At 44.1% G+C, this 19999-nt stretch overlaps 1 protein-coding gene across 11 annotated transcripts in view; it reads right to left on the bottom strand.

The window, feature by feature from the left end:
- Window positions 1–54: 54 nt before the first annotated feature.
- CACNA1G (calcium voltage-gated channel subunit alpha1 G) overlaps window positions 55–19999 on the bottom strand; it is a 482930-nt gene continuing 462985 nt past the window's right edge. For 10 of the 11 annotated variants that reach the window (XM_077327962.1, XM_077327955.1, XM_077327961.1 and 7 more), the window contains one exon: window positions 55–8804. In XM_077327962.1, coding sequence (XP_077184077.1) covers window positions 7944–8804 — 861 coding nt within the window. In that variant the 3' untranslated portion in view covers window positions 55–7943. The other variant, XM_077327966.1, reaches the window with a different exon arrangement.

The following is a 19999-nucleotide window of genomic DNA, read 5'->3' as shown; positions in this document are numbered from 1 at the left end:
AGATTATCTGTAAAGTGACAGAGACCGTATTTAGAGAAAACAGACGCAAGTGCCTGCTGTTCATTTCAAAAGCTTTTAATAGTACACATTTGTTTTTGTCATTTGTAAAGATTTACACTCATTAAAAAACATTTTAACCCCATATTCCCCATTAATACCACCTGTTGTTGCCCTGACCAAACAACCCAGTTTTCGGTCTCTGATACAGTATAACAATATATGAACTATTAAATACAAAGTTCTAAAACTGCTAACTAGGTTGTTTTGGATATTCATACTGTGGCTACTCTAATGGTTTTTGTGAAAGATTCTACTTGGGTTATTATAGTCAGCGGGGCACAAAAGAGGGAACAGAGGCATAACGTACGGTACAATGGTGTACCCCCCCCCCTTATCTTGGCCATAGCCAATCTACAGAAGCCAAAAATATTATCTATCTTTGTCCCTCTTCCAAATTATGTACAGTTTAAATAATTTGTAAACTACCTAAAAGTTATAGAAATACTATGTGCAATGTCTGCAAGAATGGGATTCATAACCCCCCCTCCCCCCGCCCAGACATGGTAGCAAATCTTTACCCTCTCACATACACTGGCAAAAAGCAGATTATTCCTTTCCCACCAGTATACAGTAAATCCACAATATTAAAGTGCTGGTGTGCTTTCAAACAAAGTGGATAGTACTTGTTAGCGTATGCCAGGGAAAATATGCTTCGGATGAGGACACTTTTAACCACTTAGAACTGCAGCATTATAGCACAATAAGAGATCTGGTTCTATGCACACTCGAGATGTACTGCAGTCAATAGGAAGCATGTATGCCAGGGGTAGTCAAACTGCGGCCCTCCAGATGTCCATGGACTACAATTCCCATGAGCCTCTGCCAGCGAATGCTAACAGGGGCTTATGGGAATTGCAGTCCAAGGACATCTGGAGGGCCGCAATTTGACTACCCCTGATGTATGCCAACCGATGGATTTATCCCCTGCCCACCCACCCACCTGCATTTTTAACTGCCATTTGATAGCCTGGACAACTGATATATCCATTAAATATGCATGGGGATGTCAAGAGCTAAGACTGATGAATAAACTAATTTTAAATGATGATCAGCATATTGCCTAAGATTAGCATCATCATCAAAACCATTAGCAGAAAAATCCTTTGTTTGCACAATCAAAAGAACAGGGTCACAAATCCGTGAGTTACCCATAAGTTAACTTTTTTTCCTGTGCTGACATTCAGCTGCCACCCCTTAAGCAACTGTTCAGAGACAATTGAGCCAGTGACCCTGCACAGAGGCCTTCCCCTCACCTAAGTAGCCTCCCTCCAGCAGAAGAACCACTTAGGTTGGAGGAAGTCTGCTTAGGTAGGATACATGACATGGGATCTGGGTGGCTAAGCAGTGGCAGCTCCAGCTCACAGAGGTTTTGCTTATTGGCTGCTCCTCTGTTCATTTAGGGCAGGGGTAGTCAACCTGTGGTCCTCCAGATGTCCATGGACTACAATTCCCATGAGCCCCTGCCAGCATTTGCTGGCAGGGGCTCATGGGAATTGTAGTCCATGGACATCTGGAGGACCACAGGTTGACTACCCCTGATTTAGGGAATGTGCCTGTGACTAAAGATGTGCTGCCCAATTCTAGTCATGTTCAATGAGGCTTATTGCCCATATTAGGACTGCAGCTTTACAGGAGAAGCCTTGGTGTGTTGACTCCGATATCCATCCTGGTGCGTTTAATGGGGGTTGGATTGCACTCTCTCTGGTGAGTAAGCCCTATTGAACTCACTCAGCAGGCACTGGGAACGCTGCCTTCCTTTATTGGTCACACCGATAAGGTTAACGTTTGCAGCTCTTTTTGTCAGCAATCACACACAGGGCTGCTTGGTTACATTTAGGCTGCATCAGATCAGAGGGGAAGGAATCTTGTACAGAGCTAAACTCCAGGCCCATTTATCTATGTAGCTCATATAGCACGTCCTATGGGCCCCGTGCTTCCAGGGCCCCTGCACAGTGCCTTTCCCTCCCATGAAACAGGGCGGCAGCCTTTCTCCTCTCCCTTTCCCCTCTTTAGGTAGGCTTGGAGTGATGCCCCTTTCCACTTTGGGGGGCCTCTCTGTCCCCTGTCTAGCTGCTCCCACTGCAATTGCACTCTGCCAGGGTCCTGCAGATCCTTAAACTGGCTGTGGTGCCTTGAGCCCCGTGAATCCTTAAAGCTCTCCTAGCTGAACTCGTACCATTATAGTTAGGATTGGTGCAACACACTTTCCACTGCTCCAGCCCATAGCCTACTGGGAAAATTCTTTCATGCAGGCCCCATGACGGGTCGCCATAAGTCAGAAGCAAGTTGATGGTAGCTAAAATACACACACTCAGGCCCCACTGGAATGAATGGCAGTTGTGTAAGGACATAGTGGCCTGTGGCTTGGATCTGGTGTGGAATGATCCGATGGCTGCTACTTTGGAATGTGTTTAGAACTTAGAATGTGTTTAGATTTTTCCCAAGTTACTCTCATTGAAAAACAGGAGAAAACAAGCTGAAAGCAAACCAGATCTGGCCTCAGACATTTTCTTGGGTGGTTTAAGACTTGCTCTTAAGATTTCTACAAAAATATTTTTAAAAATTCAGCATAAGCATTCTACAGAATTTGTGTATATTTCTTTAGAACCTTGTTTGTTTGTTTAGAAAGTCAATTTTTAAAAAGTCCATCCCAAAGATATTTAAAATTCCTTGAAGGTTATTGCACACTCTGTAGTACTATAATTGGATTTTCAAAAGGGCAACTAGAAAATATTTGTATCACAAAGTGGTATACATGCATTTTCCCCCTGAACACATTAACTTACAGTAAATGTATCGATCTCCCTTTATTGATTGTGATTCTATGAAGTAAACCCTTTTGCTTTATTAATGTTTACACAAAGCTTGTGAGTGCAAAAACTCCTAGCACTGAAAACATCACTGTTATCAGTTTTCTCCCCTCTTTTTTGCAATTTCAATTTAGATTACATTGTGCACTGCAATTTGCTTTTAAATTTTCATATTGCATCACACAGCAGTTGTACTGTGTGTGTAGACCTCGTAGGTTTCATTTCAAATGGATCAATACTATGCACTTGGTACCACTGATCAAACTGTATACCACTGTTGGGTTGACCTATTTTACCACTTCTTTACCAGAAAGTCCTATGCAGACATTTGAGGCTAAGTGTGGCAGGAGGATCAGGTTCTTGCTCCTTTGCACACTGGACTATTTGTTACATTTATACTGTATCCTGTGTATGAAGAACCCAACATGTCCAGCCATCTGATCTGTACAGATGTGGTTTGCTAAGGAGGTTGGAACCTCATACATATTCCCCTTGGTTCATGTATGCCCATGCAAACATGATAGTCCATTATTCAGCGTGAGGGGCAGCCTGGAAAGCCAGGTATATAGGATGGCGGGGGGGGGGGAGTCTCCTTCTAGTCCCTTGACCACATATAGCCAGGAATGTCTGCAAACATACTTTGGTGTAAGGGCAGAAAAAACCTTAAAGCCATTGCTAATTTAAAAAGAAGATTTAAAATGTCACCTGCACTGTCCTTTTATTATCGCCTTATTTTTAGGAAATTACAGTAAATTACTTATAAGTAACGCACACCTGTATTTACGTTAACATGGTTTATAGGTTTTAAAAGGAATACTCTTGGTTGAAATTTCATAATCCATTTCAAATTTAGTGGATTGGAATGATGAAAGCATCGTTAGGTAACTGCATGCGCAGGAATGATATTGAAAGTTGCTACATGGAGAAAGGGAGACATGATGTTAATTCAGGTGATGCTGGTTTTCTCACCCTGGTGATGAGATCAAGATGGAACAAGATGGAACGCAATCAAGGGTTCAAGGGATTTGGGTAGTTGATAATTTTCCAAGTGCCCATTCCATTTTATGCCCCAAATTCATTTCCACAGAAGTAGGTTATGCTGAAGCCAATGGACCTAACCTAGTAAACCGTCACTCCTTGTGGATTGGAAGCATTTTTATTCTAAAGGTGAGCGACCATCCATAGAAATAAGTAATGCCAGCCAAATGAAAAGGATGGATAGGCAGGAGCCCCCGTTAATTGTGACAGTGCAGACCCCAGGACTGCTAGGTATGCAGAATAAATATTACTGTCTGCAGCCAAATGATCATGAACCCTGCCCCACATTCTCTGATCAGTTTGCTAGTTAGGTTAGTGTAAGAAGCTGCCAATAGAGACAGTGATGATAAGACATGATCCATATCCTGAGGTGTTTGCAGACCAAAGCGGTTTGGAGGGGCAGCCAGCATAGACTAATGGCCCCAGCACCAAAATATGTGGCACAAGATCCATGGATGCCTGATCTGACTCATTGCTACGTGGAGGATTGATGGAATTCAAAGGGAGTTATACTAATCTTCTGCGTGATAATGAGCCATGTTGGGGACCTGTGTCCTGACTCATGTTACATATATCATGTATTTTGTTCCTCATCTGTTAAACTAAACATGCATAGCCCAGCAATTTCATGCCTCTGCTTAGCCTCTAAGCTCACTGGGAGGCTTTGAGCAAATCATTCTCATTCAAAACTCTTTCATGGGATTGCTTTGGGGGCAAGCAGCCACTCTGTGTTTTTCAAAGGAACAGAAGTATGGAGAAAGGAGTGCCAAAGGAACAGGGAACTAATCTCCCCGCCCCCCAGTCCCTGATGCATGGCAGTTTTCTAACTCTTGGCTGACAGAAATACACTTTGTCTCAGTTGGGGGTCTTTTAGTTCATGCATTGAAAACAGACTAATCTTGGCTTCTTTACTGAAACGGACAATTACTTTGGCTTTATGAGTTGTCCCACTGGATCTAAGCTGGTTCCAATACAGTGGCAAAAACAGGTTTACAAGAGACAGTGTGGCAGCAGAATCCACCACTGTGGCTCGTTACTATATGTTCTGTACAGCCCTCATGACTGCAAAACGATAAACAAAGCATTACTGGTTGACTTTCCTGAGAGTATAGGGAACTGAGCCCATTCATTTTTTCTAAACAATAAATCCATCAAAAATTACGTAGATAATTAGAAATCTAAGTGCCTCTTCCCCCTTCCCTGTCTCACCTTCCCCTGAGATGGAATGCAGTGAAAACTGGGATTTTGTAAACTGGCATCAGCTAAGGCAAAATAAGCTTTGCCTCTGTTACAGCCAACATCAGTACTGCTTTGGTCCAACACAATCAGTTTAGGACTGGTGGGACGCTATATACACTGAAAAAAAATTGGCATTTACAAACAGCATAGAGATAATCTGCCCTAATACCCCTTTGCTACATGTACACGTAGATTCACTCATGGTGATCAGCACAGGGTGTGTCTGGAGCCCCTATACTGTGTCAGAAGTGACCCGTTCAGACTTGACCCATTCAGACTCCCTGTGTACAGAGCCTAATTCAGATCAGAACTACAGTGTGCCTGCAGAAAGGGCTTCAAGATTCCTTCCCAACTTGGATCAGTGGGGATGCTATTTGGTTTTCTGGGGAAGCCTATGTGTGTCCTAGGAAACCAGTGATTCCCCCCACAACCAAAAAAGCACCTTGCCTAGTCATGATGTGAATGGGGAACTTGACATGTGGGTCTACCTGCAGCTCACATCTGACTGCGTTATACTTGACACAGGATGCAGATCCTAGATCCAGTCTGTGTACTCTGCAACGTGTGAACTGTAATACTGAACATGGACACTATCTGGGGTTGCTCTGGTGCTGATATTAGCTATGTAAAAACCCTCTAAGATGATCCTTTTGTTGTTTCAGGTGCAGTTTTCCTGGAGGATTAAGTCTCAACCCCCAAATGGCCCATAGTGTTTGGCAATGGTAGTGTCAGTGGCTGCACTGCATCTCAGGAAACAATTCTGAGCAGAGGTGACAGGCATTTTAGTAGCCCCCCTCTAGTGCCTTTCACATCAACCTGACACTCGGAACTATAAGTGAAGGTTTGCTAGCATGGAGGATCAATGGAAGGGGAAATTTTGTCAGCTAAATTTGTAGCTCCGTTCACAAGATTCATTCGTTTCTCTACAGATGAGCCCAAGCTACTCCCTTTTTCTTGGAAGTACGCTTGACTGAAACAAGTCGAACTTTCTTCTGTAAATGTGTTTAGGATTCTGTGTATAGGGCCGGAATTTATGGATGTCTTTAGACAGTGTATGCCCACTAGAGGGAAGGACTCTTATGGAATTTGCATTTGTCCTCTGAGCCAAGGCTCACTAACAAAAAAATAAATGTAAAAGATTGTTGTACTTTTCAGATATGTCTATGCATACTGGGAGGCTGGCAACTGTTTGTAGATCAGCATGTTGTCTGATCAGGGGCACTGTGCATATGTTGCATGCACATACATGTACAAACTGACCACTACATTTTCCAGGGTTATGGTTCTCAAATGCAAAAGATGTATACTCTCCTTTTTTCAGACAACATGGGAGCGTCACAAGTAACATGCCTTCCTGATATGTGCACCCACCATGATCCTAATAGACATAACACTGGGAAAGGGACTGAAATTACGGGTAGTTTTAGTTGGGAACAATGAGGAATAAACTAAACTGATGTCACTGTTTGACTCTGCAGCAAGTAAGGGATGGCCACTGATACCACTGTGGCAAAAGGAGAGCCAGTTTGGTGTAGTGGTTGGGAGTACGGACTTCTAATCTGGCATGCCAGGTTCGATTCTGCGCTCCCCGACTTGCAACCAGCTGGGTGACCTTGAGCTCACCACGGCACTGATAAAGCTGTTCTGACCGAGCAGTGATATCAGCGCTCTCTCAGCCTCACCCACCCCACTGGGTGTCTGTTGTGGGGAGAGGAAAGGGAAGGCGACTGTAAGCCGCTTTGAGACTCCTTCGGGTAGGGAAAAGCGGCATATAAGAACCAACTCTTCCTCTTCTAACTCCTTTCCCTGGAAGGCTCCCACTCTCCTAGCACCACTGGGGGGGAGACAGCACAGACATGGGCTGTTTTTGCATGGCAGGGACTGCCATTGCTGAGTTCTGCTGCTGCCCTAGTAGAAAAGAGAGAAGCATAACTGGGCAAAGCACATAGAATTGTTCTGTGTCATACTGGATAGCAACTCAGCCTGCTGAATCACAAGATTTTCTTTTTCCCTGGATCATCACGCTGAGCACATGTGGGAGGGGCAATGAGAAAGCAGAGCAGCCCCGTAACCTTTAGTGTTTATGCTCATCAATGTTTTGTTTTTACTGAATTCAGTGGCAAATGTCATAAAACAATGTGGAATTATCTTGTTGCACATTTATCTCTATCCCATACGTCTGTCAGCTTGCGCACTTGTTTTTGCTCTGTGTCTATGATAATGACATTTACTTTGGAGGGTTTTAAAGAAAAGTAATTACATTTGTAAAAATATCCAAAAGGCTGATTTCTACAGAAACAGTGGAGGGGGCAGGTGAATGAATTGCAGTTCTGGGTGGCCATTGGACACGTTTCCTCAATAATGCACTAATGGCTACATCTTGTGCTTTGCAAAAGAAAACCAAAGAAGGGGAGAGGGGATTAAATATGCAATTTTTCAAGGTTAAAATGTTCATTAAAAATGTAATTTCAGGAATATTCCGTAGATACATAGATCCGAAGAAAATAGGACAGGACTTAAAGCCAAAAAAGGTACTAAATCCTGTAACACTAGGTTCAATTAATTTAATAAAATAGAATATACATATAGACTCTGAACAATGTATTGCTTTTACTCAAGCAGAACTTATGCTTAAGTAAGCGTGATATAGCTTAACCACTCTTAAAACTAGCTAATTTTTAAACTTTCTTTGGATTTTTTTTTAAAAATCAGTGCCGCTTTAAAATAGAGAGGTTTAATTTATTACAGAAGGGGGGAAAGAAACATTTGGCACTAACAGAAAATAAATGAACAAATTCAAGGTTCTGCATCTGGTTGATCAAAGGAAAAACTAGGAAGCGTCAACAAGTCTTTCTTTGGGGCTGGAGAGACTGACATACTGTCTGGAAGCGCTGAGTCCCCTGCATCCACGGAATCCTTGGAGTCCCAGGACGCCGTACGCCTCCGCAGGCAAACATCTGCACTGGAAGACGATGCAGTATGCGATCCTCTCCGTAGCAAACTCTGTTCATTGGGCGGGTCTATGGATATACAGGGGGGGCTCAGTTTTTTCTTCTGCCGTGTGCCTTGCAAGCCTTCCATTTCACTTAAGACCTGACTTATGAAGCCAGAAGAGCTAGATGTGGAATGATGCTGAGGGCTGTTTTCCATGGAGCAAATTTCTATGGAATGTCTCCTTTGATCATCTAACCAAGATGAAGGTTTTTTCAGAAGTCCCTGTGTATCTACACTATAGCATTTCTTCAGGTCCTTCAAAGTCACGTTGCCACTGTTGCCTACATGTCTCCTAGGGGTCTCCGGCTGAACCACTGAAGAGGCACTCATGGCAGAGCATGTTCCTGAAGTAAAAGAGCTATTTATTTCTGATACTTCTCGGTCCATCGGATCTCCAGGCAGTTCTTGAAGGGAGTCCGTACAGGCACATGAATCCGGCATGTGCTTGCAAATGTTATACTGATTGAGGGAATGTTGTTGAGTGTGAACACTCGATTGCCTCCAGCTAGCTGAATCCCGTGCTTCCGAGGGCCTCCGAACAATCGACAAATCTTCGGTGGACGGCATGGACAAATTTGGATCAGAGAGTTCACTCACCTCGGCGTGGATGTTCTCTCTGCTTTCTGAGCTGTGGGTGTCTGAGGAGTCTTTCCTTATTGCCATCTGCATGGGCATGCCAAGAAAGCGGAGCAGGACAGAGGGCAACAGACACATGGAACAAAATGTTAGCACAGGCAAGGCACAAAAATAAGAGGCTCACCAACAGGTAGTCGCAGTTTAACCCTGAATACAACAGAACTAATGAGTCAGATGAACACCAAAGATACAAACTGTAACTGGTCCATCAAAGACCTTCTTGTATCTTTCACTTGAACAACACCAACACTGCCACATTAGCCACAGTATGCACAAAGTTACTGAGTTACTTGTCCAACCTGTGGCATCGTGTGTTACTGTAATACTATACAGTAAAGATGTACAATGCATCTTTGATATGCCTGTATCACCCGGTTATGCATTTAAATGAAAATCAATTTGAGCTGTTTATGTTTAAAAGATAGCAAGAGCAAAATATGACTCTGCAGACTCACCTTAATGTCAGCTAAAGGGAATTTAACAGCTCTTATCATGGGCAATTTCATTGTTTTGTCCTATAAGATTAGAATTAGCTTGGAATTTGTGAGGAGCAGAAATGGGGGGAAAAAAGAGCTAATTTGGAATGGCGAAAATGGGCATTTTATGAGATTATTTGTGAGCTGAAATCATACTCAGGACCTCTTCTCCAGAGAGGGTTGGACAGCATGGGCCTCAGCTGAGATTATTGGGATCTTCTGGACCATAGCCAGCTTTTCTGTGCAGAAGACAATATTTGGAGGACTGGTTTTAAATAAAAGCTGCATGTTGGTTTAAAAAAAACGTGAAGGCTTTCAGGAGCTTATGCTTCAATGGCTTTCATTAAGGCCCACAATCGGAAGAAATCTTACCAGCTCCACCAGGGCCCATCTTTCCCGAACAGTCACCAAATCAAGTCCTGAGAAAGCCCGAGCCCTTCTTCTATGTGACATTTTGTAACTCAAGGGATGAGGAGGGGGCTTTATAAAACCCACAAGTTTGATATTAAACTGTTTACAGATTTGTTTTTAACAGTGTTGCTGACAAGAAGATAAAGGTCAGCATTTGTCCCAGAAAGGCAGATTGTGCATGAAGAATATAATTTGTTACATGATTAGAAAAATACTGAACATGTGGCACAGCGAGGTTTGCTTGTTTCATTACCACTCTTGGATCTCATCTCAGTACGTTAATGCAGGATGCAGAAATAGGCTGCATTGATAGGAAGTTTGGCTTTGATACATAGAGAGATGGTAGCCGGCCAACATAGATGTGGGTGCCCTGTGCCTTCCCAGCACTGGGAAATTACCCATCTGAAAGAGACAGGAATTGTCTTCGGAGCCTGCAGGAAGCTGGCAGATGGGGGCAGAAATTTGCAGTTAATAATTAATGGCTCTGGTGGTAAACTCTCTTTGCTACAAATAGTTTGCCTTTCTGCAGCATTTGTAACTCAGTACTCCTAACATGTGTCCAACAATGTTCTCATAGCAGGAAAATGATGAAATAGTCCTTTACTTCTAAGGACGTATCAATTCATTTATTATTATTTGTGCATCCCATTCTATTGTTAATGAAGCCATAAATACAAATACATGAAGCTGCCTTAAAATGACGTGGACAGCTGGTCTGTTGAGGTCTATATTGTCTGCTCTGGCCAGGGGTTGCTATCCAGGTCCACAAGCAGAAGTCTTTCATGGCAGCTCCTGATCCTTTAAACTGGTGATGCCAGGGAATGAGACTGGGACATTCTGCATGCAAAGCAGATGCTATAAATTCCTTCCTGAACCTCAAGGTGCCCAATGGCTATCATGGAAGAAGTGCAGGTTCTGACCTCATAACTAACTAACTAACTAACTAACTAACTAACTAACTAACTAACTAACTAACTAACTAACTAACTAACTAACTAACTAACTAACTAAAGGAAATCATAATGAAAAGGTACCTTTTTAAATATTTGAAAACACAAATATTTGACAGTACAAATAGTTATGTAGGTATCTTAAGCAGTTCCTAGTAAGATTTTCTGCCCTGTTTTTTAAAAAAAGTATCTAGAGTTCTGTTCTGATTTTTAAATAAAATGTTTGATTTTGACCTCTTGGAAAACAACTGCTGCATAGCTTGCTACAGAAAGTATCAGGAGCTGTAGGATGGAGAGATTTACACCTGTATGGCCCTAATTGATGAATCCATGAGTCAAAGTAATATTCTTTGGGAGAAAAGCATTCTTACAATGCATGGGCAGGAAGCAAGTTCCTTAACAATGAATAGGGCTTTAATTGTTCCTTAAATGCATTTGATGGACTTCACTGGGAATCAATCACTAGCGGCCAGGCCTTCTAGGATCTATGGCGTAAGCTGCAAAGGGGGACTTGGTCCATTCTACAGCATTGAGAAAGGGAAAGGAGGCTGAATGACTGGTTGGGAATCATTGACCGGGAATGTGCATGGACCAGGTATGTGGTGAACAAGATTTAACTACACACAAACATTAAGGAGAAAGTGTAAATGAAAAAGAAAGGAAAAAAAGAGAGAAAATTAAATAAAAATTGCATGCATTACACAGAATAGTAAAAGTACCTCGACAGCTACATGAATGAATACCATGTGAAGACTACATTGATTCCACTAATATAAAAAGAGAGTTCAAACACACCGGAGGTGGCGGTAGCCTGGGCATTGCAGTACCCCTGGGGGACTTCAATGTCCATATGGATGAATGCACCTTCAGAGCTTGGTGTAGTAGTTAGGAGTGCGGACTTCTAATCTGGCAAGCCGGGTTTGATTCCACACTCCGCCACATGCAATCAGCTGGGTGACCCTGGGCTCACCACAGGACTGATAAAGCTGTTCTGATCGAGCAGTGATATCAGGGCTCTCTCAGACTCAGCCACCTCGCAGGGTGTCTGTTGTGGGGAGAGGAAAGGGAAGGCGAATGTAAGCCACTTTGAGACACCTTTGAGTAGAGAAAAGCGGCATATAAGAACCAACTCTTCTTCTTCATGGCAGTGAAACTTGTTCCATGGTCAGATCACTTTGCTCTAAAGGCCTGATTCCGTACCCCATCCCCTCCCTGTACAGGCAGAGGGCATATTTATGCCCACCCGCAGAGACTCAGGGATCCTGTTGGATTCCAGAGTGCTCTGTGAGACCTGATGCCCCCCAGCAACTCATTAAATGACTTAGTACTCCAAGATGTTGGCAGCCTGTCTCAAGTCAGCCCCTCAGTACACTGGGGAGCTGCAAAGTAAGAAATGGAAGCTAGAGCAAGCTTGGAGGAAAACTTGCAACAAAGCAACAATAATATCTCATATTTATGAAAACCTATGAGATGGCAGTAATAACAGTTAAGAGGGATTTCTATGCCATTTCCATCATATCCGCAAGCTCTCAACCAGCACAATAGTTTAGGGTGATTTAGTCTCTTTCCACCCGCTAGAATGGGTGCTCAGATAATAGTCAATTGGCCATAAGCGTTGAGGCTTTTGTGAGTTATTTTGCGGATAAAAACTTGTATCTCCACTATGACCATACACCATTCTTTAATACAGAAAGGGAACTGGAGGCCCCATTGGCTGTCTTCAGGGGGGGGGGGGGAGCTTTGATAGCTTCAGGGAGCTTTCACAAAGTGAGGTGCTAACTTCGATGAGGCTGACCACTTATCACCTAGACTCCTGCCCCTTGTGGCTCAAAAACAGGCGATGAGAGGATTGGGAGGCTCCTCTGAGACATAATAAATCTGTCCTTGTCTTCAGGGATGTTCCACGGGAGGTTAAAGGAGGCAGTGGTCTGGCCTCTATTGAAAAAGCCATCATTGGTCCCACAGGACCCTGACAGCTACTGATTTATCTCACATTTAGTGTTTCTCAAGGAGGTGCTTGAGCAGGTTGCTGTAGACCAATTAAAAGAATACCTAGATGAAGCTCTGGTTCTGGACCCATTGCAGGTTGGCTTCTGATCTGGTCATGGGGTGGAGATGGCACTAGTCGCTCTGACAGATGATCTCCAAAGGCAGCTGGACTGAGGTGAGTTGCCGCCACTCATCTTATTAGATTTCATGGCAGTATTTGACTTAGTAGTTCAAAAGCTTCTGGCTCATCACCGTGCCAATACAGGGATACAGGGGCCAGCTTTGCAGTGGAGGGTGTCCTTTCCCCAAGGTTGGGGACAGAGGATTGCCATCGGGGAAGAGCAGTCACACCACTGCTGACTCCAGTGTGGAGTACCACAGGGTGCAATTCTCTCCCTGATACTATTCAACATCTTCATGCACCCTCTAGCTCAGCTTGTTCAGAGATTTGGGCTACAGTTTCACCAGTATGTGGATGACACCCAGTTCTACCTGTTGATGAGCAGCCAGCTGAACACTCCACCTGAATCCTTGGCCTGAAGCTCAAATCCCTGGAGACAGACTTGGAAGGAAGGGGCCAGAAGAGGAAGCAAGCCTCCTTTATCTGGAGGGGGTGCAGCTGGGAGCAGCACACACTGTTAAAAACCTGGGGGTGTTCAATACCTCCCTTGCCACAGAGGTGCAGATCAACAGGGTAACTTGACATGCATTTCTCCACCTATGCCAGGCAAAGCTACTAGCAGCCTATCTGGCCTCAGAACACCTAACCACCATGATTCACACAACGGTCATCTCCAGGCTAGATTTCTGTAACTTTCTTTAAATGGGCCTACCTTTGATCTTGATCTGGAAACTGCAGCTGGTTCAGAATGCAGCTGCCCAGGTCCTTACAAAGACTCTGTGAAGAGCACATATTTAATCTGCTCTCCGCAGTTGAACTGGCTACCAATTGAATTCCAGATATAGTTCAAGGCATTGGTTTTAACCTTTAAGGCCTTACACAGCCCGGGACCTGCATACCTGAGGGACTACCTCTCCAAGTATGGCCCCCAGAAAGCATTACACTCTATAAATTCCAACTTGCTGGTAGTCCCCAGCCACAAAGAAATGTGATTGGCCCTGAGCAGAGCCAGAGCCTTTTTGGCCCTGGATCCAGCCTGGTGGAATGAGTTTCCAGTCGAGATCCGGGCACTACCAGAGGTGACAAAGTTCCAAAGGGCCTGCAAGATGGCCCTCTTCCACCAGGCATATGGTTGAGGCCAAAATAAACACAATCTGACATCATAAAGACCCCCCTTCTCTTTCCCCACTTTCCCATCCATCTGAAATCTAGACATAAAATTAACACCAGAATTTACCCATGCGGTCAGATTTGGAGCACTCGATAGGGTTGTTAAGCTCAAATTTAAAAAAAATGTTTTTGTAAATTTTTTAAAATATATACTCTGTAAATATTTTTACTGATGTTAGCCTCTTGTCAGGGAGGAGTGGCTAATAAATCTACTTTAACAACCACCACCACCACCACCTAGCCAAATGACTGATAGTGGTTTCAGAGGGTATTCATTTAGATGGCTGGATGGTTCACAGGGATTTGTTTCATATTCCATATTTCTGTGGGAAAGGACACAGCTCACATTCAGATTGCAAGACAGAGAGAGTGAGAGGGAGGGAAAGAGAGAGAGAGCAGTGTGTTTAAAGAGCTTTTGTGAATGAAAGGTTTGTGGCTCTGGCATGCATACTCCAGAACACAGGTTCACTTAATAGCTTATCACCATAGTCACTCTGTAGCCCTGTTCACAAGATGGAGTGAACGCACCTACAATCCATGTACAGTGTGCCCTTGATTATTCCTTATATGTGTGCTAAGTAATTCTCATTAGTTTCAACTCATGTACAGCTGATCAAGTGACTGAAATGGCACATTTTTCCAGGCATGTACATGTGGGATGTATGTGTGTTCACTATGACCTGTGAACAGGGCGTGTGCATGAAACCAGTGATCTAGCCAAGATACAGGTGCTCCGAAGAAATCGCTGCAAGCATGCATAGGCAGGGTCTATTCCCATTCCTGTCATCATGTAAAGCAGTGGTCCCCAACCCGCGGCCCAGAAGGCTTTGGCGCCGGGCTGTGACTCCCTCTCCCCGCCCCCCGCAGTAAAAAACTGCTTCTTACTGTGGGAGGGGGGGAGAGCGAATCAAGGCCGCGCCCGCACATGCGCGACCGGGCTGTGCATGCGCACATGCACCATGCACAACCGAAATTGTGCATGTGCAGCACTTTCGCGCATGCGTGCACGCGCAAAAGTGCCGCATATGCATGCACGCGCAAAAGTGCCGTGCATGCGCGATTCTGGCTGCACATGGTACATGTGCGCATGCGCTGCCCGGTCGCGCTTGTGCGGTGCGCGGCATGCGCGGGCAGGTAGTTGCCCTGCTGGTCCCCAGCCTCAAAAAGGTTGGGGACCACGGATGTAAAGGCTGTCACTGTTTTTTTTGGGGGGGGAGGTTCTTAGAGAAATGAACAAGCATGTAGATAATGTCAACCAGGAGACATTATATACTTGGGCTTTCAACAGCCTTTGACAAAGGAACTCTTCAAAGACTCCTGTGTAAGCTTGGTGGTTATGGGTTAAGAGGACGAGTCCTCTTATGGTTTAAAACAGATTAAATGGCAGGAAACAGAACAGGAATAAATGGACAGTTCTCACAATAGAGGGAAGTGAGCAGTGCTGGGAGTTAGTATTGGAGCACTTTTCCTATGAGGAAAGACACGAGGAAGGGGAAGGGGGACATGACAGAGTTTAAAAAAAATTATGCATGGGGCAGTAAGACTGGAAAGAGACAACTTCTTCTCCCTTTCCTCAAGGAAATCCAATTTAGCTGATGGGCAATACATTCAGGACAGATAAAAGCAATACCTCTTTACTTGATGTGTGATGAAAATGTGGAATTCACTGCTAAAGGATGTAGCGATGGCCTGCGGTATAATCATCTTTCAAAGGGGATAACACATATACATGGAGGATAGGTCTATCAGTGGCTGCTAGTCATGGTGACTAAAGGGAACCTCCACATTCAGAGGAGTAGCCCTCTGAATCCCAGAGCCAGAAGGCATCATCAGGGGAAGGTCTTGGCCTCTATGCTCTGTTGTTGGTCCTCCAGAATAACTGAATGGCTACTGTGCGAGGCAGGATGCTGGACCAGAGGGACCACCAGTCTGATCCAGCAGTGGTGTTGCCATGTTCTTTAAATGGTGTTCCCGGGGATCTTCTTTCTGTCAATATACTGCAACCAGTAGACAAAAAACCAATTGACAAAAAAAATGGTACATTTTTTGAGGAAAGGGTAGTTTTAGGCTGGGCACAGTCTTCCTCATGCTCATTATTTTTTACTTAATCTTTGTTTTGCCATTATTGGCAGTCACATTATAGTTCCATTGGAACATCAACAATGTATTGCTTACAAATTACAGTGTAGGAACTCTCTGTTTTGTAATAGCACTGTGACATGCCATTGTCATTTTCTCATCTACCTTTCATACAAAGGTATCATCATGCCATACGCACTGATACTTTAGCAGGCAAGGAAATGTAAACAGATAACGGGCTGCCTTAACAAATAAATGGATTTTTATGTATCCACATACCAGTCATAAGTTTTATATGCTCACATGGTTCATTTTGCTAACAGTTTGTTCTGCCTGAAGTAAGAGTCCAGTCTCTGAACAGGAAACATTTTGGAACACATTCCAAATTCTACCCATCAGAGACTAGAAGATATTTTGGGACACATCTCATGCTTTGTTATGTGCGAAGTCGTGTCTGACCCATCGCGACCCCATGGACAATGATCCTCCAGGCCTTCCTGTCCTCTACCATTCCCTGGAGTCCTTTTAAGTTTGCACCTACTGCTTCAGTGACTCCATCCATTCACCTCATTCTCTGTCGTCCCCTTCTTCTTTTGCCCTCGATCGCTCCCAGCATTAGGCTCTTCTCCAGGGAGTCCTTCCTTCTCATGAGGTGGCCAAAGTATTTGAGTTTCATCTTCAGGATCTGGCCTTCTAAAGAGCAGTCAGGGCTGATCTCCTCTAGGACTGACCGGTTTGTTCGCCTTGCAGTCCAAGGGACTCGCAAGAGTCTTCTCCAGCACCAGAGTTCAAAAGCCTCAATTCTTTGATGCTCGGCCTTCCTTATGGTCCAACTTTCGCAGCCATGCATTGCAAACATCTCATGCTAGTAAGGTGTATTGTTTCCTTCTGTAAAGCCTATAGAGCTGCCAAAGGATGGGGTGGAGGGGGGGGGGGAATCTAGACAGCAAGGACCAGAGCAAAGTTTGTGCTTTTTTGGAGGGGGGCAGTATGGTATCTGGGCTTCACAATTTCAAGGTCATCCAGACAATGCTGTAAAATATCTCTCTCTATGCTATCATTGCAGGGCTAAGCCCTGATGATTGCTTTAACACAACGCTCACGTGCAAGAAGATGGCCTGAGGCAAAAATATTATGATATAGGGCAGTTTTCTTAACCCTATATATTTCACTTACGTGCCTGACATTTCTGGATACCCCAGAAACCTCTGCCTCTACTGAGATTCAGATTTGGCTTTGTATGAGCCCTTCAAGTCAGATAGTATGGTGACTGAGTCCCTTGAAAACTACGCTCAAGAAAGCACAGTCAGGTGCCCGTGGTGTCTGTGACAATTGCCCTTGATCCAAGGCCTTTTTGGCCTAGTACAAAGTTTTGAATTTGATCATGAACATATTAATTGTGTTGTGAACTGTTCTGAGCCCACTTCCAGAGAGGGGCAGTCATTAACAATAACAACAACAACAATAATGATGCACTGGTGTAATCCCCCACTTCCACAGTGCATGTCTGTCAGGGGTTTTATTAATATTATATTATTCTGCATTTTCCCATTCTTTCAATGTGGACCTCCACTGGGTTATTGTTTTTGTTCTACATTGATTTTCCTTCCTTCAACATTCAGTTTGCTTTCTGGTGGCTGTTTCCCTGAGTTTCCTGATAATTATTTTGTGACAGTTTTCCCTCTTAAACAATGGAGGGAAGAGAGTAAATGCAAAAGATTCCATTGGACTTCCGACCACCACCTTTCCCCCACCCCTTGGATGCCACTTCACCACCCACATTGAGGTCATTCCTCCCACTTTTGCTGTTCTTCCTCTCTTCATCCATAATAAAGCACTGTTGCATATCCATTTGATCTTAAAATATAAACAGGAATAGTCTAGCGATACTACTCTTTTTTCTTTTTTCTGCTGAACTTGGATCGCTGGGCCAAAAATGAGTGACAGGGAAAGCTTTGAAGAAGTCTGTGCGTGTTCCACTTAAAGTTAAAGAATATGTGTTCCTGAAGGAGGAGATGTCATTTTCAGCTGGGAAGTGCCTCTTGCTTCAAACAGGGAGGCTTGGGAGTTTGTGACTCTCCTCCAGCCCCTAGGGCAGAAATGAGTGTGTGTGAGCGAGAGAGAGAGCCAGTGCAGGGGCCAAGTTCAGCAGGACTGGGTTGGACAGGATGACCTCCTCCTCCTCCTCCCTGCAGCTGATCCTGCCTGAAGTTCTGGAGAAAGTGTTCCCTTCCCTGCTAGGGGATTGGGATACTCGGCATGTCCAGAAGCTCCTTTCTGCAGTTGCCAAGCCCCCCCTCAAGGTGTGGCATCCAGCTGCAAGCTGGGGAAAGGGGCACAGAGCAGCTGTGCCCAAGCATGCTTGGCAGGCTACTCTTGGCCAACCTCTGCTCCCTTTTTCCCAGCTGACAGCTGGATGATATACCTTAGGTAGTCACAGCAACTGCAGGGAGGAGCTTCTGGACATGCAGAGTGCCTTGACCCACAGAGGATCCTCCGACTCAAATTCAGTGATAATCGGAAATAAGTTGTGCATGCAGGCCCAAGTGAGTATTTTAGTCTGCACTGGGATAACTTCATGCTGATCCACTCCAGTCTAGTGGATCTAGAAGGACAAAACAAGTCAAGTGAGCTGTTGTAACACTCTGCTGAGGAGAATCCTTTCATTATTAAACTTTGCAGCATCCACCGAAATGGAATGAAATATATTCTACGTACAATCCCTACACGTTTGAAATTCTGCTTCTAAAATCCTCTTAAAATTGTTAGCCTGGGCATAGTCTGCATTTACTTTGTTTATTCCATTGTCAATCCTGTTGAATTCAGATCGATTTGAACTCGTGTCTTCCTCTCCCCTCCCTCCCCATTGAAACAGGAAAGTGTTCTGCACGTGGTTAGGGAGGCTCAGAAGAGGGGGGGGGGCAAATGGAGACTCTTTCTTTGTTTTCTTGAAGGGAGGGGAGAGGATCCAAGAAGTCAGAGGAGGGAGGAAAAAATCCTTTCTTTTCTTGAAGGGGGGGGGGGAGAGGACCGAAGAAGGCAGAAAAAAAAATCCAAGACAGACAGAAGTTGAGAGAAATTAGGGGCTTCTCATTTAAGGCAAGTTTGTCACATGACCACCTGTGGCCAATCATGGGTTTTCTACCACGGAGGAGAGCCCAGATTCAAAACAATGTGATTTTATAATATATTGAGGATTAAAAGCACTCTAAGATATCGCACAAAAAAGGTAGGGTCACTCCGGATCAATCCTTCTTGCTGCAGAAGGAAAATGTAAATCACCCCAAATCAAACCAGAAATCGCATTCTATGTAGAGGGCAGGGACTGAATCGATCTGGGATTGGAATAAAAGCTCCGTGCAGTTTACACCCTGGTGACTATAAATGCTTAGTCCTCAGCAACTGGTTTTATGGAGCTGCAATAAAAAAATGAGAGCTAATATGATCACTTATCCTAACAGAATTGATTTCAAAGGCTTGGGTTGTCATCCTTTAGAGGTTGTGGGCTGGAACCACAACATCAATTAGATTCCATGTTAGCCTATGCTGGACTGGCAGGCAAGCTCAGCATTGGCTCTAATATGCTTTCCAAATTTAGTCTGTCAGTTTCATGCTCCAGATGAATGGAAAGTGCTCCATTTTGGGCTTCACAGACACCCCCGAGGGCTCAAAAATTAGATGCACTGTTTTCTCATAGCCACAATAAACTTGGTTATGAAATAATCACTCACACAATATGCTATATTGGGGGGGGGAGAATCTGTTTTGCACTCTTTCTTAAATACTTTCACTCTAGCCACTGTAGTTTAAAAAAAATGGATTCATATTAATATCAAGTAAAAGAATTCCAAAGTCAAGTTACCAGTCCCAGTAAATAAAATGTTTGGGACAGGAGGCATCAGATCACACACTTAAGAACAGTGAATCAGTATTAAGAAAATGCTTGCTTAAAACAAAACAATGCGATGTTGTGATTCTGTCAAGTGGGTTGCTGACCTTTAGGGGTCTTGTGCAATTTATCCGGGT

Source organism: Paroedura picta, chromosome 3 (assembly GCF_049243985.1).
Source record: "Paroedura picta isolate Pp20150507F chromosome 3, Ppicta_v3.0, whole genome shotgun sequence".
Classification (NCBI taxonomy): domain Eukaryota; kingdom Metazoa; phylum Chordata; class Lepidosauria; order Squamata; family Gekkonidae; genus Paroedura; species Paroedura picta.
The sequence above is the reverse complement of the archived record's forward strand: the minus strand, read 5'-3'. Positions and strand labels throughout refer to the sequence as shown.